Source organism: Leptosomus discolor, chromosome 1 (genome assembly GCF_034619465.1).
Source record: "Leptosomus discolor isolate bLepDis1 chromosome 1, bLepDis1.hap2, whole genome shotgun sequence".
NCBI lineage: Eukaryota > Metazoa > Chordata > Aves > Leptosomiformes > Leptosomidae > Leptosomus > Leptosomus discolor.
In genome coordinates, this window is record NC_141391.1 from 95,332,074 (window position 1) to 95,357,642 (window position 25,569).

The 25,569-nt window shown below is 40.5% G+C and overlaps 1 protein-coding gene across 1 annotated transcript in view; it reads right to left on the reverse strand.

Moving 5' to 3' along the window:
* Positions 1-334: 334 nt before the first annotated feature.
* MED14 (mediator complex subunit 14) overlaps positions 335-25,569 on the reverse strand; it is a 37,496-nt gene continuing 12,261 nt past the window's right edge. The window contains exons 7-31 of the mRNA XM_086477372.1: positions 25,260-25,367; positions 24,268-24,400; positions 23,567-23,717; positions 20,880-20,991; positions 20,122-20,247; positions 19,166-19,244; positions 17,421-17,580; positions 16,821-17,015; positions 16,098-16,232; positions 15,596-15,672; positions 13,675-13,835; positions 13,250-13,396; positions 13,066-13,157; positions 11,747-11,899; positions 11,255-11,524; positions 10,257-10,412; positions 9,585-9,696; positions 8,807-8,938; positions 7,554-7,736; positions 6,644-6,879; positions 5,789-5,968; positions 5,481-5,588; positions 4,910-5,035; positions 4,111-4,300; positions 335-537 (exon numbers count right to left, since the gene is read on the reverse strand). Of these exons, the coding sequence (XP_086333498.1) occupies positions 464-537; positions 4,111-4,300; positions 4,910-5,035; positions 5,481-5,588; positions 5,789-5,968; positions 6,644-6,879; positions 7,554-7,736; positions 8,807-8,938; positions 9,585-9,696; positions 10,257-10,412; positions 11,255-11,524; positions 11,747-11,899; positions 13,066-13,157; positions 13,250-13,396; positions 13,675-13,835; positions 15,596-15,672; positions 16,098-16,232; positions 16,821-17,015; positions 17,421-17,580; positions 19,166-19,244; positions 20,122-20,247; positions 20,880-20,991; positions 23,567-23,717; positions 24,268-24,400; positions 25,260-25,367 (3,596 nt within the window). The 3' untranslated portion in view covers positions 335-463. The remainder of the gene's footprint in view (positions 538-4,110; positions 4,301-4,909; positions 5,036-5,480; positions 5,589-5,788; positions 5,969-6,643; positions 6,880-7,553; positions 7,737-8,806; positions 8,939-9,584; positions 9,697-10,256; positions 10,413-11,254; positions 11,525-11,746; positions 11,900-13,065; positions 13,158-13,249; positions 13,397-13,674; positions 13,836-15,595; positions 15,673-16,097; positions 16,233-16,820; positions 17,016-17,420; positions 17,581-19,165; positions 19,245-20,121; positions 20,248-20,879; positions 20,992-23,566; positions 23,718-24,267; positions 24,401-25,259; positions 25,368-25,569) is intronic.

Genomic DNA, 25,569 nt, shown 5'->3' on the forward strand with positions numbered 1-25,569 from the left:
AAGCAGTCATATTAAAATACAGCTTCAATATAAAGTTTGTCACAGTTTTACAGTATTCAAAAATGACAGACCTGCCTTAAAAAAAGACTATTACACCAAAACATAAGAAAAACAGAAAAACAAACAAGTTTGGCATTTTCATAATCTTTATAGTATAAAACAGAATATTAAATCTATTACCAGCGAGCTGATACTTCGATCTATCACCTAGTCTGAAGTGTCTCCCGTTAAAACACACTATACAACAGCACTATACAAAAGTCGTGGTGATACTCATTTGATGAAAGTGCATCCCTGAAAGTTTGCCAGTTTATTATAGTTAGCTCTTAAAAAAAAAAAAAAAAAGGTAAAACGTCCTCTTTTAACCGAAGGCTTTGCTTTTTTTTTTTTTTTTATTTTTTTATTTTTTATTTTGGGGTTTTTTTTTGCGGTTTTGTCTCTTTCAGCCTTCTTTTAAAAGTGTCTAGGGACGCCCACCAGGGGGCAGCGTAAGATTAACCATCAAATCACGAACGGCCGCAAATATTGTGCATTCACCTGGAACAGGGAAAAGAGAGACGTTAGCAGCGCCGCCGGCCCCGCCCCCCGCCCCGGACACGCCCCCCCCGCCCCAGCCCCGCCCCCCTCCCCCCCGCCCCGCCCCGCCCGCCTCCGGGGCCGGCGGGGGCCGCCACCGGCTCAAGGGACGCGGCTCCGGCCCGCCCGGCGGGGCCGCCCTCGGTGGGCTCCGCACGGCGGGAGGCTCTGAACTGCTCCTGAACGGCAGCTGCCCCACGCCAGCATTCACCGTGCGTGGCACGGCCACCCGCCGCTGCCTGCGCGCCGCGGACTAGGAGCGCTACATCTGACAACCCGATCAATTAAAAGCCCTACGCCTTATCAAAAAACACCCCCTCCCCTCCTTTTTTTTTTTTTTTTTTTTTTTTTTTTTTTTTCCCCCCAAGTTCTATTTGTATCGATGAAGAGCAGAAGCGAAACATTTCAAAAGACTCAAGTCTGAAACAGCTGGAGGATGTTTTCCATCCTAAACCTAGTTTTGGAAACATTTCTAATTCCAACACTGGGCAAAAGTCAGGAAATTTGTTTCTTTCAGTCAAATTGCTCTGGGTTCTACCCTCGACATGTGAACTGCGAAAGGAAATATGGAGCAAATGGACTTTTGGTTCAAACAACTGCGATCTAATACAGGGAGGAAAAACCAGCCACAGCTGTCTCAAGCCTTGAACACCAGCATTTTTTGACAAAAACACACACACATTCTGAAATAGCTTAAAAAAGTCAAAACCAATAGAATCCAAAGGGTTTCATTACAACAACAAAAGGTGAAGTATTAGGCAGCTGTGACTTTCATCTACTGTTTCTTGGCAAGAGAATACAATTAATAGCCACTACCATACCCTGGTCACTGTGGGATGATTTTTTCCTGCATATTTCAAGGAACATCAATTAGAAGACACTGAATTTTGCTGCTGAAGGAGCAACAGCGTGAGCGAAGAGGCAAGAGCAGAGCCTGTGGGGATGCACTAATCCTAACTGCCAAACTAGGGATTCCCAAGATTATTTTGGGCAAGTTGTTATCATATCAAAGCTATAAATCTGGGCTAAATACCATCCATTGCATCACTGAAAATTGGACATGAAAAATGCTGAGTCATTAAGTGCTTTAAGAGATATTGTACGAGTCCCCTGAGCTCCTCTCTAAGGGTCACCTCCAGCATCTGTAGGGACTTAGACTTCCTTACCAGATTGCTGTCCGCTACATAATGCGGGTTGTAGAGGTACAGCTCAAGTTTAACTCTATTATTCCAGAGCGTTGATTCCATCTCAGTTCATATAATTATTTCCCCAAAATAAAATATTTTTTTCCCATAGGTAAAGTAATAGGCATAGGTAAAGTGATCTCAGAAAGACGGTGTGCTCACAATGAGTCAACATTTTACTGTTAAACACAGCAGAATGTGTTTGCCCACAGATCTGAAAAGAAAACTCTTCCAAAAGAACTTACTTTTCAGGCACTACCATTTTATTAAGAGGAAAATTAAGCTGATTACAAAATACTTTCTCACAAAGAGAGAAAGGTAAAAAAGATACAGCCAAAACGAGGCAACACCGATTATGGGTTACAATGAAAGTGCCAGTAATAAATATCATACGTGCATGATGGGAAGCCCTGGTCCTTTCTGACTGAAACAGTGAAAAATCCACTTAACCAAGCAAATTGCAATTAGTGCAGCAGAGCAGCTAACACAGGGAGGAAAATCCCGGGTACAGCACAATAGCATCAGAAGAGAAAGGATATGTATCTGGGATCTGTTGTGAAACAGCATGTAGTGCTGTTGTAAAAGAAGTCTCCCAACTATCTACTTTCATCAGTTGGCTCTCCTGTCACCTTTCAATGTCAAAGAAAAGAAGGCATCTCATTCTCTTTTAACAGATATAATAATGTAACTTTTGACAGTAAGAACACAGGAAATTGCATTTCAAGTGCCCTCAGGGAAGATCCTACTTTGGCTGGGTGGTGGTGGTGGAAATAAACAAACAAATCCACAGACTCCCTCTTTCTTTCAGAAGTCAGAAGAAAGACTAGAAATGTCCTCTTCTCAGCTAGCTACATTCTTCTTTGCCTGGGTAAGGTCCTGCTTGGGGCCACAAGCTCTTTCTATACACGTTTTTTCCCCCGTCTATACCCTGCTCCTTGTACTGCATTCCCAAACTACTTCAAAACTTGCGTGACAAACAAAAATTGTCTACCCTGATCTATCTAGTGATCATCAGAAGCCATCTCACCTGGGATACTCAAGAGCAGCTTTGACAATTACTCCCTATGCTGCGGTATTTTGCGGAGGGTTTACCCTAGAACACAACTTAGTGCAATAACAAACAGCAAAACAAGTATCTACCCTTCCGCACACCAGAGGAACTCAGTGGGGAAGCACCTTCCAACATCAACACCTGAAGTTTAGTTAACGCATCTTGAAATAAAAGTGCTATAGAAACAACAGTTCTGTACCACACACAGAACTCTAACAAGTAACCCCACATGCCCTCAAGGCTATTCTCTCTCCTGTTTACCTACACTACTACTATATGTTAAACAGAAAACACATGTTAATTTAAATCTCATCACAATTTTCAGAAATGTATGCATATCCACACCAGTTTAAGATAAACATTGCTCATGTTCTAGCAATCGAAATAAACCATCGAGCATAGTTAAAATTACCGCATAACAACGAGATGAATAATTATACAGAACAGAAGTAGAATTCAACCTCTGGATTCACAACTTTAATCTATTCACTGGACTATTGGAAAAAGGCTTTGTTCTTCAGCGTGTAGCTACAGTAGAACTGAAAGTTATTGTTCTCATGGGCCATCTGCGCATTAGGACCCCAAACCACTGCTTACAGACAACATGCTGCCCAAAGAACCTGCCACTGTTGTTCAATGTTTCAGATATTAAAAAAACCCCACAACCAAAACCAAAAGAAAAGCATGACAAACAAGAGGGAAAGCAAAGCACAATGTTGCTCACAGCGCACTACCTACGGGCCAACGAACATTCAGAACAACCTATTTAGCTCAAACACTTCACAGCACGTTTGGCGGACAGAACTGTATGCGCCTCTGTCAGTGTACACGCTGACAAAGGGCCATACAATCACTTTTTAATTGTTCACAGCACATGGACAAATTCTGATAACTACTTTAACATCCCTTCATATTCTACTGTTAAGCTCAATAACTTCATAATTAATTAACCATGAAAACTGATACTTGACCATAGCACATTTCTTGCGACTCATTCTGGGCTCATTTGTTAAAAAGTATGACTCCTACTGTGCAGCAAGAGTTGGGCCAACAAGAGTGCATTCTGTCACTTGGGCAGAACGGCAAAATCCAGCCTGAATCATCAGTGTAACCTTCTCCTGTGTTGCCTGTACTTGCTACTAAATTATGTATTGCCTGTCACATCAGGAGTCTGTAATCACTAAAGAAGTATGATAGAAACCAAGAAGAATTCAGACTTAAGAGAGGTTTAGTTTTACACTGGAGATTTGTCACAGGTGTCTGGGTGAAGAGAATATATCTACTGGACATGTACAGTACCTGGTCGTGGTGAATTCAGTTCAGCAAACCTCTTTAGAATATTGCTAACCATCATTGGAGCAGCAACAGAAGAGTTCTGCTGCCTGGGAATGTCAGCCTGTTGCGTTGTACCCGAAGCCATATCATAAATAATTGGAACAATAATACTAACAGCTTCCTGTGGGACTGTTGTTTTCTGTGTTAGCTGGAGCTGCAGGGGAAAAAAAAAAAAAAGAAGCGTGTTAAATGGAACGACCACGTACTTCAGCGCAACCGCCGATAGAGTTAAACACTCTAGGCCTACAGACAGCATGCACTTCCACCCCCTCAGTTTTCAGACATCAATTCTGTAACAGAGAAGTTATCAATCAGGTGTAGACGATTTTCTTCTCAAAAGCACTCTACAGCGAGCACGGCCTCAGCGACGACGCTAATACAGATTTGTTCTAAACACTTCGTTCCTGCTATCCTTTCCTGGCACCGCTAATGTATGCCCCTTAATCTAGGTGGTTAGTGCCTCAAAGAAGAACGAGCACCCAGAAGCTGAGCATTCGAAGATACCTGCGGCCCAGAGGGAACTGAACTTTATGTATTATCAACATCTCTCCAAGAACACAAAACGTGCTTTTATGGGAGGGAGAACAGGAACACTAAGCGAACTCATTACAAAAGAGATGCAGGCAAATCTAGGCTTCCAAATGGCAGAACGTTTTTAGCCGTTACAGTTGTCAGATATAGCATGCTTATGTTTTGCTACTAACCCGTGATGATTTCAAAGACACGCAGCCCACAAAATGATAAAACAGATAGCTCTACTTACGAAAAACAACATTTTGGATTTCAGCACAACAGCAGGTGTTCCTGGAGGCGCAATTGGAGGCGCACTGGGAGGAATTGTTAAACAAAACTGCACATTCCATTTCAGCTGACTTGCCTGATCAGGGAACTGTTTAGAAAGAGCAGCACAGAGAAAGAACAGCAAAGGTCTCACATCAGTGACATACATGGCTACGAACTATGGAAGTGTTAGAAAGTAGAATGTGCCTCTCCAGCTGAACTTGCAGATGTTGCCAGGTTTAGCATAAGTCAGAACAACTCTGAAAGAACTGAGCATTGGGTAAACAAGAACACAATCAGAAAGATTCCAGCCAGCCTGCACATGTGCCCGTTGTGTAATAATGTGCCTGCAGTTTCTCAAAATCATCAGTTTAAACAAGAAATTTTGGGAGTTTCCAGGAGAGCTGGTAGTAAAATGAAAACTTCTTTATTAACACCAAATAACATATATATAAATCTAGATTAATTTATGTGTTTACAGATAAAGATCCAGCACCTTTTTTTTAAAATACAGTAATTGAAGTTGGGTGAACTAAACAGAACAGTTAACTTACCAGCTCAAGTTTCATGATGTGTACACAGTCCCTGAGGATATGCGTTGGAGCCCCTAGTAATTTTGTGAAGGCTATTAGGGTGTTCGCTTTAAAAGGTGGTCCTGCAACCTGAAGAAAGACACTATTTAGTACTGCCTGTTTAGATAATAGCTATTATCATTTAATATGGTAATCAGCATGCACAGGTGTTAATTTCATATTCTGCAGCCCTTACACATGCCAACCAAAGTCAGCAGTACCCCTCAAAACACCACCAGAGGTTAAGAGCAAAGCACAAAAATTTAAACATGAATGATTTGAGTACATACCCTTGTTTCAAAGAACTTCTCCAAAACTTGTAACTCCTCTGATTTCCACTGTCCTGTATTTTCAGGTGTTACTTTCAGTTGCAAGGTCTGGTTGGTTTTGGGATTGAGAGCAACCCTGCACTTCAGTGCCTCCGTCTTAAACATAATTACACCTGGTTCATTCGAGTTTATTAACTGTAGCTGCATAAAAAGAAGTATCACATTCAGTCAGCCGTTTGTTACATAGCATGAACATATGCACACACATTCAGTCCCAAGGCTGTAGTGATCAATCTGCCCTCTTTCCAGAAAGAAACATGTGATATTTGTATACAGGTAAAATTGCCTTGAGAATGAAGCTTATGCAAGCTTTGGCTTCTTTCTCTGTCACTGAATCAATGCCAAAGCAGCGAAGAGGCACACATTGTCTGTCCCACACCCTAAAGCAACGTTCATGACCGAGTAGTTCAGTTATTGTTCAACTAGTAACTAATTTCTTGGGCACTCCTGCCAAGCATCCATAGTAACCCTGTGGCTGTTCTAGTTAACTCCCAAAGGACATGCCAAGCTCACAGAAACCATGGCATCTGAAAATCGGGTCATAGTCTTCCTGTAATTTCAGTTACCAAGTTTCACCTGAGTAAACAGGCTTTCCACTTCTAATTTGTGTCGAAAAGAAGGGGAACTAAATGCTTTTTCTACATGTTGACTCTTTAGATAGCAAGATTCAGAAGTTTGGCACAAGTCACACAGCAAATATTTATTGTATTTGAAGCATTTTGGTTTGTGCCTGATTTGAAAGACTTGGAGTACAGAAGCATGAAAAAGAACAGTTGTGAACTGTTCAGGTCAACATTACACCAACCCAAACCATACCGTTTCCTGTTGTATGATCCTCTGAAGATGCCTCCTCATAATAACTGATCCAAGGAATCGCTCAAGAGGCGAGCAAAGATAGCTGCCAGCTAGTCCTGGCACAAGCCCAGGGGTAGGAGAGGGCAACAGCAGAATATTCAAGGCACTGTGGGTGAGGATTGTAGGTATGGAAGCAGCCCAAGAGCGCTGAGGTAGTTTACGAGGTGGAGGCATGCTAGTCGGCATTGCTTGGGAACCTACGGATATGGAAAAAGTACTTGCAGTAAGGAAGGATTTAGGTCGAAACATAAAATAAATGTTCACTTCATTTGTTGTCACTATACAAGCAATGAGTTCTCTGGGCCAAAGCTTAGTCCTTCTTATTTAAGAATCTGGCTGCCTAGTGATAGGCAACACATAGTCAAAGTCAAAGAATTAAGAGTTTTGACCCTCCACCCACGCAAAGAGTCTCAGTAACATTAAAATCCTACTCCCTTTTCCTCTTTTTGCAGCAGATAGCAGGTCTGTACAACAAACTCAACGAGATGTAAAGGTGGCTAAAGCAGTCGTGCAAGAGTAGCGTGACAACTCTATGACGTATAAACTTAGTATTTGGGTCGGCAAATACGCCTATCGTTGCTTTCATTCCGAAGAATTTTCTCTCGGTCACAGAGCTCAGTAGTTTAAGACTAATTTCTGCAGCGCAACAAGAAGTATCAGTCCTGCTGAAGTTTATGCTGCATAATTTAACTCCAGTTTTCCAATTTGTTATAGAAGCCTTGAACTAGGACAGAATAAAGGCTTCACTTCCTAAGATATTTGACTGCACAAGTGCAGTCAGGACTGTTAAGCTGACAGACAAAACTACCAAAAAGAATTAGAATGTTAAACATGAGTGTTTCACAGTCATAACACTGATAAAGAAGCCTACTTGTTCCAGCTCGTGGGGAATGAGAGGCATCTGGGACAGGTGAATGAAGGGAAGGGTTGGCTGGTGACATTCCAGGCATCCGTGCTGCTGGTGATGGACCAGAGACCTGGGGAGATCCTGGCCAGTTCCCTGCACGCTGACTGGGTGACATCATGGTGTATGGTGAGCTTGGGTCTATGGTACCTACAGGTGTTACAAGACCGTTATTATTTTTTTAAAAAAGTACAAAGTTTTCTAATCTAGAAACCTAAAAAAGGCTTACCAGAATCGGTAAAGCATGAAGGTGTCTGCAAGCTTTTAGATTGCATTTTACAACCATACAAAAACCATAATGGTGTGTGTGGGGAAATCAAGATACAGATTCAAGGGTTTTCGGGTTGTATTTTTTAAAAAGTAAATAAAATTGAACATTAAGGCAAATCAGCATGTTCAACACGTAACAGGTTCTAAACGAAGAAGAGCTCTTGCCTATAGACTTGGACTCCTACAGCTCCTTAGCAAATGAAAGCCTCAGCTAGACTGTTCCTTATCTATCCATTCAGTATCTTGCAGTTATCTTTGCAAAAGTATCTTTGGTTTTGCACTCCGCTATAAAGACTGATTAGAACAAGCTTCTTAAACAGTCTTTTGTATACCTATCTCACTCTGTTCATCTTGACAGTTAAAATGCTGTGCTAAAACGTCAATCTGAACTGTTCATTTATTTTTATCTATGGAATGGTTTCCAACGCACAGCAATTACAACAAACAATTGTTTTGGCAGCTTTTAAAAAAAAAAAATCAATAAAAGAAACAACCAGAAGGTATGTTGTTCGCATACAGGTATGTCAAACCAGCAAGATTTTGACAATGTTTTCAAATTGCAAGTATCTGAATTTCTAACCTGTTCCAGTTATTTTTACAGGAAACGTAAGCACTGAAAATACATTCATTAACTAATCTAACAAGAGACAATGCTTGTTAAAAGCTGCAGCCATTGTTCTGCTACAAGACCACATGGAATTTCCCCACATTAGTAAGCAGGAAAGAGTGACTGATAGTCAATTTTTAAAACGTTAGGAACACCACGTGCCATGCAGCTACTTTTGACTACTGTCAAGAGTTACACCCACATGTATGAAAACAGCTAGTTAACTCAACTACAAAACATGAATTTTTCTCAATTCACTTAGGTCTGCTCCAGGAGACTTAATTTCAAGAAGCAAATGTGCTCTCCCTGTCACTATATATACACCTGCCAGTAAAGAACTCACCATGTGGGCTGGCAAAGTTAGCTGTTTGTCCCATGGTGATTCCAAGAGAGGAAGGTGAAGGAGTTGGACCAAAGGATGCTGGTGACGGTGCTCTTAAAGCTCCGCTAGGTGAGCTTGCAGCATGCAAATTTCCTAATCAAAGACATCATGTCACTCAACATACACACCTCCCATTTTTATAATGTTATAATTTTTTCTATCAACTGCTACAGCTGCCTCCTTTTTAGGGAGACAGCAAACAAGATTCAAGAGAACTTGTTTTTGCACTCAAAGGCTTTATTTTGTACATGCATGAGTGTTATATTTTCCAGATTGATTCACCACACAAAGGAAACTTTCCAAGATATTTGGCTTGAAGAATGGCACTTCCCCCCTGCCCAGCCCTTGCCCAAATTTAAATATTTTCAGCTGTTGTGCTACAACAGCTGGGAGCAGAAAGCAGAGCTTTGGTGATGAAAACCTTTTCTGAAGAAGCAGGTATTTAAAAATGAACAGGTTTTGATCTGAGCAAGTTGTAAGCTGTAAGAATGAAACCGTCTCAAACACTACACAGCCAAAGATGACTGTTTCACTGAATGTTTTTTTTTAGCTTCAAAACGTGCTTTCCAAAACATGCATGCCAGGATTTTGCTTTGCTATTTTGCCACAATATAAGGTGCATTCTCCTGGCTAACTTGGAGCTAAACACAGCTCAAATAATAGAAAAAGCATGCGCGCACAAAGAGCTGTGTGTACATTTCCAGCACACAAATAGCACACAAACTCTCAGCCATCTTACCTGGTGACTGTGTGTGCATCATAGATGGAGATGGCGTCACTGTGTTGTGATAGGAGGTGGGTGGTGAAGTAAGAGGATATGCTCCCGATGCTCCTGCCTGTTTTGCAAATGGCTGAAATTGTCAACACAGGACAAGGAACATTTTTAATGATTTTGTACTAAAACTGAAGTTAAGTAAGTGCAGGAGAATACTAATGAGAGAGTTTGGTCCCCACCTATGAAATCTTATAGGTCCATCAACATAGTTGGTTGATTCTCTATATCCCCTTGTTCAGTGCTCACTGTTTTTTTTAGTGGCTTTTTGTAGTTTCTCCTCAAAACAGAATACCTCTGCACCTCATCCCTTTTATCTGCCACCCTATCACAGCAAAGCCTCCTGACTCCCCCTCCCATCTTTTATCTTAAACAGTCATTTTTCCACCCTCAGTCTTTCACCTCTAAGGCAACAAGTCTCATGTGACCTTCCAAAGCTGCTGTTCATATGCTATGGGCTGTTTACACTGGAATGAGAAATGGCAAAATAAATAATACGTCTTGCCCCAAGGGGAGTTCCACAGCAGAGCAGGTTTATAGTCTCCCCTTCCCTTATTTACTGCTAATCCTTTTAAAACTAAGTTCTTAGAAACCTGCAGTTGTGGAAGACAACAAACATTTATTTTGCCTGGGGGGTACCTGCTGTTGTTGTTGTTGCGGTGGCTGCTGGGGTTGAAGCTGCGATATCAAAGAATCCATCATGTCTCCTCCAATAGGAGAAGGTGGGTTATCGTCTTCATTCACAGATCGTCTTCGTGCATCCTGATTGCTGTCAACAAACATGTTCAGGAATGTCTGTGGAAAAATCAGTCTTGTGAGCAATTTCCTCCTCCTCCATGGCATTCTCTTGTACCCAGAGGAATCTGCCAACCCCCCCTGAATTACTTCCTCCTCTACCTTCCCAATTTCTTTCTCTTACACTTCCCACTGTTATCTACAATCCCCTTCCTCTTCCCATTAGCCTTCCACTTGGAATTCCTGATAGAGGTAGATGTTTAGGAGCAACTGAATGCAGTACTAGAGAATCAGCGTTCAGTTGCAACTGTCAGAAGAAAAAATCAGCAAACTATCCTGTTTCACAATGGGTGTCACTTTCCAATATTGCAGTGTAACTAGCGCTGGCACAAGCCGCCCTCAGCCAAGGTATTCTATCAGTGTGCAAAGATTCATTTTTCAGGAAGAACTAACCAGCACTGTATTCGGAAGCAAAGCCACAGGCTCCTGCCACACGCTGATGGAAACTACTTTAAAAGAGAAGTTTCTGTCTAGAATCATCTGACATGGAGCGTTTCCTCGTCTGAGTACTGTCCTGCCAGCAGAGTTTGTGAGGAGCAGCTGTTGTTACTCCTGGAGAATACACGTAGCCTAGTCACAAAGGTTCAGCGAGTTTTAACAAAAGGATGCCTGAAGTAGCCACTATGTTAATTTATTACATAGATAAGAAAAAAAGTCCTGACACTTGATGCTAGTTTTCTTAAATTAAATCTTTTATTCAAACTAGTTAACAAATCTACTGATATATCAGAAAATTCCTTCTGTCCTCAGAATTTTGGAAGGACTGCAGCTCCTCACATCAGATCCATACTTCAAGTTAGAAGTTCATTTATTTACATGCCAGAAAACACAAAAATGGTCACCTTTAATCCAGGCGCAGGGTAAAAACCTTCAACTATTTTGCTGTTGTCAAAGAGGCTGTACGCCCCATCACGTATCGCTACAACACCACGACTCCGGCAGTAGATGTCAATGCAGTACATATTCCTAAAAGCCAGCCTGATATGCGTGGGTGACTGTGGCAGGATTGAGAAACACTGATAGGCAGTGTTGGTGCGTTGAGTCAGACCCAGCATGGGCACAGTTGGAAGTTTGTTGATGGCATTTAATGGAGCCTGAGTGTCAAACAAAACCTGAGAGAGAACAGATATTGAGAGATCAGGTGGCTTACCTTTAAGTAAAGGTCAGGGAAAATGGGGCACGGGGGGGTATACAATCTTCCCCAAGCCACCTTCTGCCAATGAGATCCATAAACAATCATAACATACACAGGTAATTTTGAAGAGAACAGTTTAATCAGAATTGAGCTCTTAATTATCTTGCACTTTTCTTGAGAGAAGTTTTTAAAATGTTACCTGTAACAATTGCACCACATTTGGTGTTTTATTAAACATCTCCTGGAGCTGGTGCAGAATTGTGTTGTGACAGTTACTGCAACCTGAGTTTGGGCCAACGGTTCCCAGTGAAATGTGGAACTTCTGGAGTATAGAATTCCACTGAATGCTGATCTGCAATGTCAAGGACATAAAATGGTCTTGGAAACTAGAACAACTACGAGGTTACAACAAGAAAGCTGGTCTACTTTAATATTTTTCCCCATTTTTCATCAAACCTCAACCGATTCCTAACTTGCCTTCCTCAAAAGTTGCTGAGGTTGTGAAAAATAATAAGCGCGCTGTTAGCTTTAACATTGATTTAGCTAGCTGGATTGTTGGCAACCACAAAACTTGTGAATTATTTTAGGAAGCCAATCAAAAAGAAAAAAGCCTTTTCTGCTAAAGGTGAGATAGAGAAAATTAAACTCAAGAGATCTACGCTGCAGAGAACTGATTAATGAGTTGCTGAAGGTGGACTGGTTTTCTCAGTCATAGCACACAAAACCAAGAACTGGACATGCTAATACATAAGGAAGTGACATGCAAAATCCACACTGCTACTCTTGTTACTTGTTAACTGTCCCAGTAAAATGCACATAGAAATGCTCTTAAAAATTCAGCTTAGAACATGAACACAAAAACTTTCCATGAAGCAAATTTCAAGCGCATCAGCTACTTTGCGTCGGTTGCCCACAAAGATACATTCTTAGCCTGTAATAAACGTGCACTTACTTCTTCCTCTACCTTGCATTTAAGGCAAGGGTGTGAGCAAGTACTCAGTCAGTTATCAAAGTAATTCATAAGCTGTAAATTCAAATACTACAGAGTAAGCTAGAGTTCTGAAGAAGGGAACAGCACTGCTACAAAATAATTAAGGACCACCTCATTTGAAAGCACAGTACTACATTTAAAACTTGGTTAGAGTCCTTTCTTCTAAGGCCAAACTAGGCACTCAGCTTACATATACCCACATATTCCAGTACAGCAGCGACCAGTAGCAACGTTTCCCACAAGTTTGTCAAAAAAGGCTGCCACACCACCTTTCACCAATCAGGAGCACAGAACTGTCCTTCCCACAATTTAAAGCACCTTCCATAAATTCTCAAAAATTCTGCACATCTAGTAACCTAGCAAATTAGCTAGCTGGCACCCTCTGTTTCTGTCTTGTCTACATTCATCAATATTAATTCCACAATAATGTAATACAAGGAAATACTTTGTAGGACAACTCTGAGAACTCTAAGCCTACCCATTCTGTTTTCAAATATACATTTTAAGTGCACTTAGGAGTTACTTACTGAGCTCCCCTTGGTAGTTCCATAACAAAGGATAAGTTTTCGGTAATTGTAGATACGAACTTCTGAAAAAATGTTTAAGTGGTTGGGTATGTCTTTGAAGAGAGGAGGAAAAAAGAGTCAGTGTGAGAAAACCATAGTAATCTCTAAACACATCATTTTAATGAAAAGGAGGTGGTTTCTGTACCTGGTAAGGATCGTGCAAACTCCAGGACACATTCATACAGCCGAGCAATACTGTTCCAGTCATTAAGGAACATCTCAACAACTTTGCGACCTCCAACTGGTTCAGATAACTGGTTTTCATACGTCAGATAAACATGACGGGTTGGTCCTGCAGTGTTAGGAGATAGTAAATACTGATTAAACTAGTGGTTCCTAAACTGTGGTTTACAGACTACGAGTGAACTGTGGCAAGTGACCAGGAAGCATATTTAAATAATAAAAGTGCATCAACTCAGCAGTCAAAATTTTGATTCAGGTACACTGTGGTTTATTAGAAACCTTAAGAACAGATAGCTGTCCAGTAACAACAAAACATTAGAACTACTGGAACAGACAATGTAAACCACAAAGAAACAAAATGTACCAGTCTTCCCAAATAAAACTTACCTTGCTCCCTGGATGAAGTGCTATTAAGTGGACAGTTTGCAAACACCAGCTCAGCCACCCACGTGCGATTGTTTCTACCTTGTAATCGGAAAGTGCAATCAAGAAGAGATCGGTCCAGAGCCTTTTGCGTTTCCTCATTTACACCTTTACAGGGAGGAATTCTATTCATGATAAAAAAAAGATCTCAATTATACACAGCACAGTTCCAAACCCAAAAGTACTACCATCTAACATCTCCTGAAGGACTTCCAAGTCATGAAAGAATGAACAAATCAACAGCAAAGACAGCTGGACTGCACAGCGAGATATCCTATTCCTCTTCAAGGACTGTAATAAGTGTGCTACAAAAGCACTCTGAGTTAAGACCAGTTTTCATATGGATTCAACACCTGCAAATTACAGGCTGTTAAGGGATCTGCTGAACTGCCCTGATCTCCTGGTGAAGTAAGAGCACACCAATAGATATAAAGCTTTTATACAAAGAAACAAGCCAAAAAAGATAAAAATAAGTTCTGTGGCAACCTGAATTCATCAATCAGTTTGCCTTCTAGAACAAGCTCACTCTAGACGAAATGAACAACCTGGCAGTTATCTTAGTACCCACTAATTTATTCATATCCCAATGTGAGAATTGAGCTCACGGGACAGACTAAACAAAGCTTAAGTAAAAACATGCCCAACTCTACCTATTTGTGCAGCATAAAAAAGTTAAGAAGGTTTTACTCTAGAACCTATCTTTGGGGTTTTGGGTTGGTTTTTTTTTTTTACTTTTTAAGCCAATATGATCTGGTTTACTTCATAACACAATCCCAAGTTTAACTGGTGAGGACTCCCAGGTAGAAAGCACTGTGGTCAATAGCTGCAGGTTCAATTAGCGGTTGGCTGTGGCTGGCATTCCTCGGGGTTAACACAGAGGCCAATACTATTTAACAATTTCAATAACCTATACGATGCAAAGGAACAGCAAGTTTGCAGATGACACCAAACTGAAGGGAACACTTAACAGGCTGGAGGAGAGGGCTGCCATTCAGAGAGGCCTCAGGTGGCTGGAGGAACGAGTTAACAAGAACCTCATGAAGTTCAGTGAAAACAAAGGCAAAGTCCTCCACTCGGGCCTAAACGACCTCAAGCAACAGCACAGAGTGGGGACTGACTGGCTGGGTAGCAGCTCTGCAGAAAAAGAACTTGGGGGCCTGGGAGACAGATTGAACAGGAGTCAGCAGCGTGCCCTTGCAGCAGTGACACACCACTGCATCCGGGGCTGTATTAGCCAGGCAATCAAGTGACTACCCCCTCCAGTCAGCGTTTGAGATTGCTGTGCCCAGGGAGGGCATAAAAACCCTTGGAGACTGGAAAACGCAGCTGATCAGCTCTGCTTCAAGCAGAAGGTTGGACCAGATGACCTTCACAGGTCCCTTCCACTCTTAAATCACTGTACAATTCTCAGATGTCTCCTCTACAAGTTTTTTACCATGCAATTGTCTTTTCCGGGATTTCTTGGGTTTTCCTCTGCAGTATCACATGCTGGTAATTGTCAAATAACATATGGAGTATGTAGGCCTCTGATCTGAATCTAAAACTGCCATTAGATGCTAATGAATCATCATCATATCTTCCTTAGCACTCCTGAATTTCAGGATTGAGGACTGTCAGGCTGTTTTCAGAGCTCCCCAGCTGAAGCTAATGAAGGAAAAAACCTGTAGTTGGCTCTGTGTCTACTCTTACTTTCCTCTTTCTCCAGAGCTGCTTCAGGTGAGAGTGCAAGACACACAATAATTAAAAAAAACCAACCAACAAGCCCCAAACAAAAAATCCACCCCACCCTGATATTTTTAGTCCTACTCTCCAAACAATCTTTTTTTTTTTTTCTCTCAAGCATATGTACAGTAATAAAATGAAACACAGGACCATATCTTCTTACTTTAATAAACGTATTGCATGGCTGAAGCCATCTCCTTCTACCTGTACTCCTTGGTGAGGAATGTCCATATTAGATAACTAGGAATGAACAAGAAAAATGTTAACCCAAGCAAAAAGTCTAGCAAAACAACTGTAACTTTTTCAGGGATTCCCCCCCCCCCGCCAAGGGTGACAGACGTTTCAAATCCTCAAGAACTGGAAAGCCAAAAAAAGTCTGTGCAAACCTGTACAAAGTTGCCTCCCACCCCCTCCCCGAAGTGTGTTTTTCATCCTCTCGTTTTCCCTTTTCCCTCAACTTTTCAAGCTTTTTTGCAGTGCTTGGCATCAGAGAATCAGCTCTAACAAGCCTAGAGCAACCCAGTGTAGAACATCAGTCACCAGGGCTCAGCCAGTGGGTGAACTCCAAAGTGAACACATGACCGCATGCTGAACAGTCACATAGAGACAAGAGAATCAAAAGCAGTAGAGGGGAAGAAAGAAACGAAGTATTTTTTAATACATACCTCCATACGAAGCCCTATAAACGGCATATTTGTATCACACATGGCTACAATATGAGCTAGCACTTTATTGAAGGCACACATTTCTCCCGACCGTTTCGGTTTCTTAGGTTCTATGGAACATGGATCGCCAGATAACTAGAATTAAAATAAAGACAAACGTACTTGCACATTCGGAGTAAACATTTCGAAAAGATGTCAGAGACCAATCTAATTCACCCGAGTTTTAAATGAATCACACCCTGAGCACACTCCTGAAATGATCTGGTCCACTTCAGGACCGAAGCAATTCAGTTAAAGTAATTTTATAATCACCTCCTTACAACAGTGTTTACATACCACTAAGCCATGTCAGCCTGACCCCCAAGAAGTAACTCCTATCAGCCCCTGCAAGTCTTTCAAAGACAACACCTACATGGCACAAGGCACGTCACGCAGACACCAGCCCTCTGTGTACACAAGCTACCCTAGCTCCCTCAGCACAGCCCTCTCTGCCTTGGCTCTTCAGAAGAGCTGAGAAGGCCTGGCATGAACTAAAAGACAACTGTTGCAAAATAGTTTCCCAACATCTCCCTCGGGAAGTCCACAGAACCAAGCAGCAAACACAAGCGAGATGCCAGCCATACAAGCTTTTGAAACAACATGACTGAAGCTGCTACTGATGCTCAGAACGTGCATTTAGCTTTCATGCTCTAAAACTAGCCCAATGGCTTCTGAAGCACATACCTTGCGCTTGACACCACTTTTCATTTGTTTCCCACTTTTTGTGTCTAGTACCAACTCTTCAATGTTCGGTTTGAACTGCTGCAGTAAAAGTGCAGTGGCAGGGCTGTCATCTCCTTCAGCATAGCTCACAGAGAGAAAATGGTACTTGTACTCTAGTTCTGTGGGGTTGCCAGGAACATCAAACATCTCTACAACCTATATTTAAACAAAACAATGAAATGAGAAGATCCTCAAGCTAAGAATATGTCTACATCAGTTCCTATCCTCTCCCCCACAAAGAAAAGACATTAGCCTCCTTCAAGATATTAATACTGTTGGTAGGAAAGGAATCCAAGAAGAGGAGGAAGGCTAAACTTTCAGGAAATAAAGAGAATAGGAAGGCTGCTGAGTAATAACCCTTCATGTCCTCTCCTCTCTATAACCCTGACTGCTTAGCAAACCCACTGAACGAGAGACGGGAGGGAGAGGGGAGAGTTGAGGATTACACCTTTCCTTGGTCCTAGCTTGGTTCCTAATGTCAGAGTTAACAGTACAACAGACAAACTGGCTGGTATATCCACGAATGGGAGCAAAAGATAGAAGCATTTCTCAGTTACTTACAATGTAGTACTGTGGAAGGCGAGTGAGTTTGATAAACAATTTGTGTTTGGAAAGGCTTCCCACTGGATGGCTAGCATAATTAGCTAGTTGAAGAGTTTCACTGCTCACTGTAGGCAGATGTTTTATAGACTGTTTGCAACGTTGCTGTCCAAGCCAGAACCTTGCATTGAAATAAAGGTATTAGTACCCTGAGACTTTTTACATTATTCTAGTATACTGCTGTTTAGAGCATTAGTGTCAAATTGAGAGTCAGTCATATTCCAAGTCAGTATCTATCATTGCTGCACAAGTTATATACAGAAAATCACACAGAAAATGTCATGAGTTGATATTTTCTTACTACTATCTTTACATATTGCCTTCAGCTTGGGTAACAGACAGCTGTTAATTTAAGAAGAAAAGCCCTGAAATTATTCACTGAAGGAATACATAAATAAATTTTTAAACAACACAGTATGAAATTACAATATAAAACAGAAGGGACAAATAAAAAACCCATGTAGATTACAGTTATTTTATTTGGAATCTTCGATTATTTTTTGGTATAGAAAAGAAAATCTTTGGTACCATATGCTAGTAAGCAATACATCAAAGCTGGACATCACTCTGGATTATGTTATAAACAAACTCATCCACCTGACTAAGTTTGGACATGGAGAACCACATGCAAGACACCAAATTTATTCTAACGTTTGGAACTAAACTTTGTCCTACTCCAATGGATTTTGGCTATATTCTGGCAAAGCCAGAAAGACCAGCTAGGCTTGAAAGAGGCTCAGAAATGTGTGGCTTGTTTTTTCAGTCAAGCTTCCACTGAAAACAGCCGTGGGAAGTGTGGGTGCTCAGCATCTCTCCATCACGACACACCATGTTTATTCTCGTAGATACGTGTTAGATATAGCTGTCCTAAAGGGCATTTCGTAGAACTGCATAGCTTCCTCAAAAACTGCAGCACTACCCAAGCCATTATCTCAAGTACATTATTTATAACAAAGGGAGGTTGATTAGTTTCTCCAGGGTGCCAGTGCTTCATGCGTCATCAGGCTTCTTTTAGAAGCAAAATTCCTCAAATAGAGGTTTCACCCTGCAATTAGCTCAGAGTGCTGGGAATTTCCAAAATGACAGAGCAGGTGGAACACAGTTTCCATGCAGATGCAAACTGTATTTGTATTATTTGCTACAACATCTTATGGGAGCCAAATTTATCTTGGGCTTAATTCTCAGGGCTTCATGGAAGGAAGATCAGAGGTTTAAACCAGCAAGGGCTGAAGTGTTAGAAGGTAAACAGGTACTATTGAAATCATCCTAGGCCACTTCCTGGTTTTTCCTCCGTATTGTGAGAAGGGAGATTGTTCTTGCTGAGAAACAAGCAGAGTTCAGCTGTAGAAACAGAGTGGAATAAAGGAGATAGAAAATGAACATGAACAGAAAATGAGATCCTCAGGAAGCAAGTGGCCTGCTCCTGACTTAAAGAGAAAAGACTTCATGCGGAATGTGTGCATAGCGATGCGTGAGGCTACGTGCAAGGGGGAACACTAAAGGAAGACTATGGCATCGGCTCCAAGCAAAAGCAGAATTTCCTCCACCCATTTAGAGGAGATGGCAACTACTCAAGTTTACTTAGAACAGCGAGAAAGCACATCCCCTACTGTGGCAAAACACAAAGCCATGCAAGCATGATCATCCAAAATACAGATACGGTGATTTATTCTATACAAATGAAGGGATTCATTCAAGTCACTCACTTGAGCTGCTGAAGCCAAGGAATGATACGTTTCATATCATCATTAACAGACTTCTCTATGTCATCGAGTGTCAGTTGATCTGCAAGAACATTAGGGGAGTGAATGGCCTTAACGTCTGCTCTTCAAACAAAATTTTGACCTTTTAATGAAAGCGTCTTCTCTAATTTAACAATCACAGAGTCACAGAACAGCCCAGGTTGGAAGGGACATTGAAAGATCATCTGGTCCAACCTTTCGTGGGAAAGGGAGACTAGGTGAGATTATCTAACACCTGTCCAATTGCATTTTGAAAAACTTCAGTGATGGGGACTTCACCACGTCCCTGGGGGTTCCAGTGATTGATTGTTTTCACTGTATAAAATTTCATTCTTATATTGAGATGAAACCTCTCCTGGTGCAACTTGTAATTGTTGCCCCTTGTGTTCTCCATGTGGCTCATTGTGAAGAAAGAGATTAAGATACACTAGCAAATAATACATAATGATTGTAAAACCACAGTAATGTGTTATTAATTAAGCAAAGAAACCAAAATAACTCACTTTCCTCTTTTTCTTAAGTAATCTGAAACTTGAAGTTAAGACTTGAACAGTAACTCAAGATGTATAAGGTCTCATAATACAATTCTCCATCAGGTCCATATGAAATGACTGCATCCATTAACAGCACAACCCAGGAATCATGAGTCATAAGGAACATGCATTGCCACGATGCCTAACAATATTTAGTCTGTTGTCCTCTTAAAATATACCTGACTGGTGACTCTTAAGCACAAAGATCCACTTCTCTGTTCCTCAAACTCAAATACCTAGATGACAACCCAAGTGCTGTGTTCATTTGCACTACCCTTATTTACTTATAGAACTTCGCAGGTCTGACAGAACTGTCCGCACAAAGTTACCTCCTAATGCAGGATCCTTGCAAGACATTAAATACAACCTGGTTTTGCACCTACTTACCAACACCATACAGCATCAGTTGAAACATTCCAGAGTGGAGATCAACAAATACATGCAGGCACTCTGATCGACCACATGGTTCCAAAATTGGAATTACAAGAGTTGGAAGAGCCGTCTCAATGAACGCTAAACAAAAATTGATGTTAATGATTTCACACAAAATTCAAGCTCATCATATAAAACTTAGCCCGCTATAATCACAAAACCTGTTTTTATGGAAGTAATCTTCACTTGCACATTATTACACTGTTAACAGAAAGAGGGAACTGAATGTAAGAATTTATCTGTGAAAATAGTGCTACTAACAAACCAATGAAAGAGACAAACCAAATTTGAAGGCGATCATTAATCGTGAATACCTTTTAACTCACTGCTTCACAATTATAAAGTCAATTAAAATCCCAATAGTTTCAAAAACAGTTTAAGCAAAGTCTCATCCAAAGCTAGCTCAAGACAGTGAAGGATTTGCTTTCAATTTGGAACACGTACAAGTTTTACAGTAGGCAACTTTTAACCCTTCAACCCAGACTATAATGCTCTACCAGCTTCATCTACTATACTACATTTAGAGGTATGAGTATTTTACAATTACCAATGCAGAATAATTTAAAGCTACGTCTTGTTAATTCTGAACACATGTCCCTTTATTTTTTCATATTTTTTATTTAAATTAATGAAAACAAGAAACACCAAGAAAAAAGGAAACCATTCCTAGGCACAAATGCAAATTGAAACAAACTTCAGTAGAAAACACATACAATTGTCATTAACGTTGTAGCTCTTAAGAATGGCTTTCAGCTCCTGGAGTTTTTGGTGAGATCTTGCATGGACACTGTCTATTAGTAGCTTTTCTATTGATAGGTGGTCAATCTGTAACAAAGGAATGTACTCAAGCAAGTTCAAATTTGACGTGCAGAGTTTATGCATTAGGAGACTGGAACAAAGCTACTTAATAAAACGATCACTTCAGAAAGAATTTGCTTAGAACTGTGGTGAACCAAATGAACTATTAACTTGAGTGTTTGGATCACTACAAAATCCAACAAACCAACATAAGATCGTGCCTGAGAAGCAGGCAGTGGGAGTGTTTTTGAGAGATTAGAAGAAAATATAAAAGTTTCACAAACTACGCTGTTACCACTCCCTGTGCAGACCTACTTGTTCTGGATCAAGGCTGCAGCAGTTTCCAGCTTAGCATGCATCCATTTATAACTAGCTTAAGCTAAGGAAAAAAATAAAAAAACAAACACAAAACCCCCCCAAAACAACACTCTATTAGAATATGGTTGCCTCTACACAAACACATATGTAGCTGTCGCATGAAATACAATACACTAGTTTTAGTCCTGCTAACGGTGTAACAACGTGGAGAAGATGCAGTGGCAAACACTGAATTATGAGCAACCCTACTGAACCCAGGAGTATCTAGAGGCTTGCATCTAGAAGCTGTTGCACTCACAGTGCTGAAGCTTATGCCGCCACTTATATTCACTGTAGCTTACTTGTGCAACCTAAATTAAAGCGTTTGCATTTATAGCCATTCACATTACAGTCATATTATTTGCAAATTTTGCATAAGCAAAGCTACAGATTACTGCAACACTTTTTTCTAGTTAACCTCGCATCGCTTTGAAAACTGTTCAAGGTGAATTACACTCAAATTTTATTCTAGCATAAGAGATAAATGCAGAAGAGGTTTATACCAGAACAGAATTATACAGAATTTCAGTACATGCCTTCATATATATCAGCAAGACCTTCCCCTAAAGACTAGCTTTCCAAGTCAAGGCCTTAAAAATCAAGTGTTTGTCCATCCACACGAGCATTTCAACTCAGCAGCTGCTAAGAGTTAAATCTTCCTCACAAACAAGTGACTACAGGTTCTATAGCTACGTCCAATTTTCAGTATGTTAATGTATAATAACCTGCTTAGGCAAACATATTTGTTCATGCCACTCTTTTATATAGTATCTTAAATAAACAGAAACACAGTGTGCTATCTACGTCATTACAGCTGAGATCATTATTCAAACACTAGAACAGCAGGGTATATACCATAGCTGATACATTTTTTAAGCTCAGAGAAAATAGTTATAAAGGGAGTCAGCATTAACTTTGATAAATCTCAAATTTACAGTGGCCTCATATCTTAATCCACAGTTTGTAGACCTGATTCAGTGAACTTAGATTGCGTCAGGTCCAGTGGAACTTCATCAGATGTTCTAGATAAAGCACATTTTCCTGGACTTAGGTATAAATACAGTATCTTCATTAAATTCACTGTATATTTAGTAACCTAAATATGTTAATTTAGGCTATTAAATGAGTAAATTTGGTATATATTCATTACACTAACAGTAAAACTTCTACTCTAGAAGTAGAGTAGAAGGCTACTAAGCTTCACTAAGTTTCCCACACTCCTCTGTAGCCCAAACATGTGAAGTTCTTGACATTCACCATATAGAGACTTGTCTGTCAGACTTGGTAAACAAGGTGGGCCAAGTGGCTCAAATACAAAGTATGTACAGTAGGTGAAGGCTACCATCAGTAGAAAGTTCTGTAAGACAGGCAAAGAATCTGAGCTGGGGAGTTTTTCCCTGTGGAAAAACTGTACTGAAAGTTTGAAAACTACACCATTCGCTCCAGTTTATTAACTCAGACACTGTAAGAACTAATGACAAACACACATCCTGATATATCACAGCCAGACTTGCTGGGGAGCTTATAGAAGACTTCTTATAAAACCTAGCACATGGTTTCTCTTAGATACCATTAACCAAGATCTAGAATCATCACCAGTGAAGCCTTATCCAAGTAGGAAGTTGATTGCAGTTACTCATTTTGGATCATTTCAGCAATCCCACCTCTAACATAGAGGAATGATACAAAGGCACATTTAAATAGGCCACATGACACAATCTGGTTAGTGACACTGTAAAACCAAGCTTCACCTAACACTTGTAACAAGCTAACCACATTACCTCTTTCGCACAAGATTTCCAAATCATAATGTAAGATTTTCTACGGCGAGCAGCACCGCTGGGTAGCCAGCTAAAGTGACATGGGGAAGCTGATTTTCCGAGGAAGTTTACACAGCATCTCCAAGACAGGAAAGGGAAGAACTGGCTCTCTATAAGGCATTTCAAGCCAAACGCTAACCATAACTTAAACTTTGCTGCTGCTTCCCCCCAGCCTCAGCATCCTGCCTTCTAAGTGGTATAAAAGGCACTGTGAAGTAATTTTTAAGATGAAGTCAAGGCTGATTAATTCGTTACAACAATTTTAGGTCCCAACATAAACACAACACAACCTAGAATAACTGTGGACTAGAAATCTTAGAAGCAGCTCTTTAAATAGAATCGAAGTGAAGCAAACTGATCATGCAAAGCATTTTTTAAGTTTTTGATTTATAAAGCTAGATGCCTACTACAAAGCAAACCTTTACCTTCATGGCTCTTTCCATCAGTTTGGAATCACAGGCTGGCAGTGGAGGCTCATGAGATATTTGTAAGGGTTTTGAGACATCAGTCTCATCAATCTTAATAGTGACCTTATGAACAGATGCAGTCCCTGTTTTCCTGCCAAGCACCTGTTGACTTAAAATAAAGACAATAATCAAACCATGTAACTGGAATAGCAGAAAATATGCTTTTCAGTAGCTAATCCTTGATTCTGAGAATCCTGGTCAAAAGTAAGATTATGTCAGCTGAACTGTAAAAAGCATTTGTTTCAGTTTACATTTTAATGCAAAACTGTTGATACACTATAACTTCATAAAAAAGTTGTAAATGGCTGCAAATTCAACACAATCAGAAGAGCACTTGCGCTGCTTTTTAAAATTTTAACGAGTGCAAGTCGAGCAATAAATACAGTAAAAGACTGACAAAGAACTAATTAATTGATTCAGATATCTGCATAAATATGAGCCGATTTATAACCGCATCCATTGTCCTCCTGTACATTAATGTACATCCTTCACTTCTTTGCAAGTCAAGCAACACGTTTAGGTACTTAATTACAAGAATTTATGTGTCTCACATCAAAAAGAAAGTACAATTCTGAAAATTCTGACTCGAGCTTAGTAAATGAAAACCCTCCTATTATTTCACTTATTGTTTGTTAACAACCCTTTTAAAATGAACTTACTTCCAAACAGAGAGCGAGAGACATTTCCCTGCATGATATCGCTCCACTTGCACAAGGTCACCCCAGCGCTCTCGAATCAGCATTAGTGTTTGTGAATGTAAGACTTCCAACTGAAGTGCTAAGCAGAAGGAGTCTGACAAACGGAGTTAAGAAAATGTAAGACCTCCAAAAAGTCCGTACGCTACATAAATCCATTTGTCACACAAGTCAGACCAGATGCTGTTTGAAAACACACTAACGTACTAATCCAGAGATAAAGACATATAAACAGTATCAAATATTTCTCAAAGGTTTGGGTTTTGGTTTTTGGGTGCTTTTTTTTTTTAAAATTCTTATCTAGGGCAGAGTGTTTGACAAGAGTGTCACAATAACTTTGTTTTATAGATTTTAACTCTATCATTTTTAGGGAAAAGAAGATTACTAACAAAGAAGTTCAATTCACCCTATGGTTACCACTAGCCCACCTCCCATGGTCACCCTAAAATAACATAATTCTGTTCATTTCTGCAGATACTGTTTCACTGAAAACTCTTTCACATTGTCAGGCAATTTGTCCTTTGCATGTAGAAAATCACTGCCCTACTTCCTGCACATGCTGTATCTTATTTTATTATTCACACAGATGCCACACAGCACACCATCATCACCTTACTGCAGTTCTTGGTAGTGAGAATTGTCAGCTCCCATACCTTCCAAGTCAGCACCGTATTCCACCCCTGAAATTAGCACGTGCAGCCAGCTGCTGCTGCACTAACTTACCACACACCCTCCTGTCTGGAGTACCTCACCTTTACCTTTGCTAATTAAGCGTGTAAAATCAAGTTTTAGACGCAGGCGCCTGAGAATAACTGTTTCCAAGGCCACCATTTCTACTCCATGTCTAGACATTTCCCTCTAGCTTAACAGGTAATCCATTTTTCCTGACCTCCAGCTACTCCGAAGAGCTAGGCCACATTAAACAGCTCATTCAGAAGCACCTTTCAGAAGGATACGCAGGCAGCTGTACATGTCTTGAAGTGGCTTTTCATCAGCAAACAGCCGTGACTGGACCAACTGATGGATGAAGTTGATCTGCATGCTGTGAACCAAGGCTCGACCATCTTTCATGGATTAAAAATAATTCACATTAGACATCGGGAAACTAGGCATTTAAAATAATTAAATAAATTAATAAACTAAAAAGAAAAACAGATTAAACTGTAGTGAGCAATTTCCATACCAGAATTTCTAAAAAAATAACAAAATCCTTGGTTTACTCTGAAAATCTCAGTCAGTCCACTACTCTGTCCCAGTCTACCACTG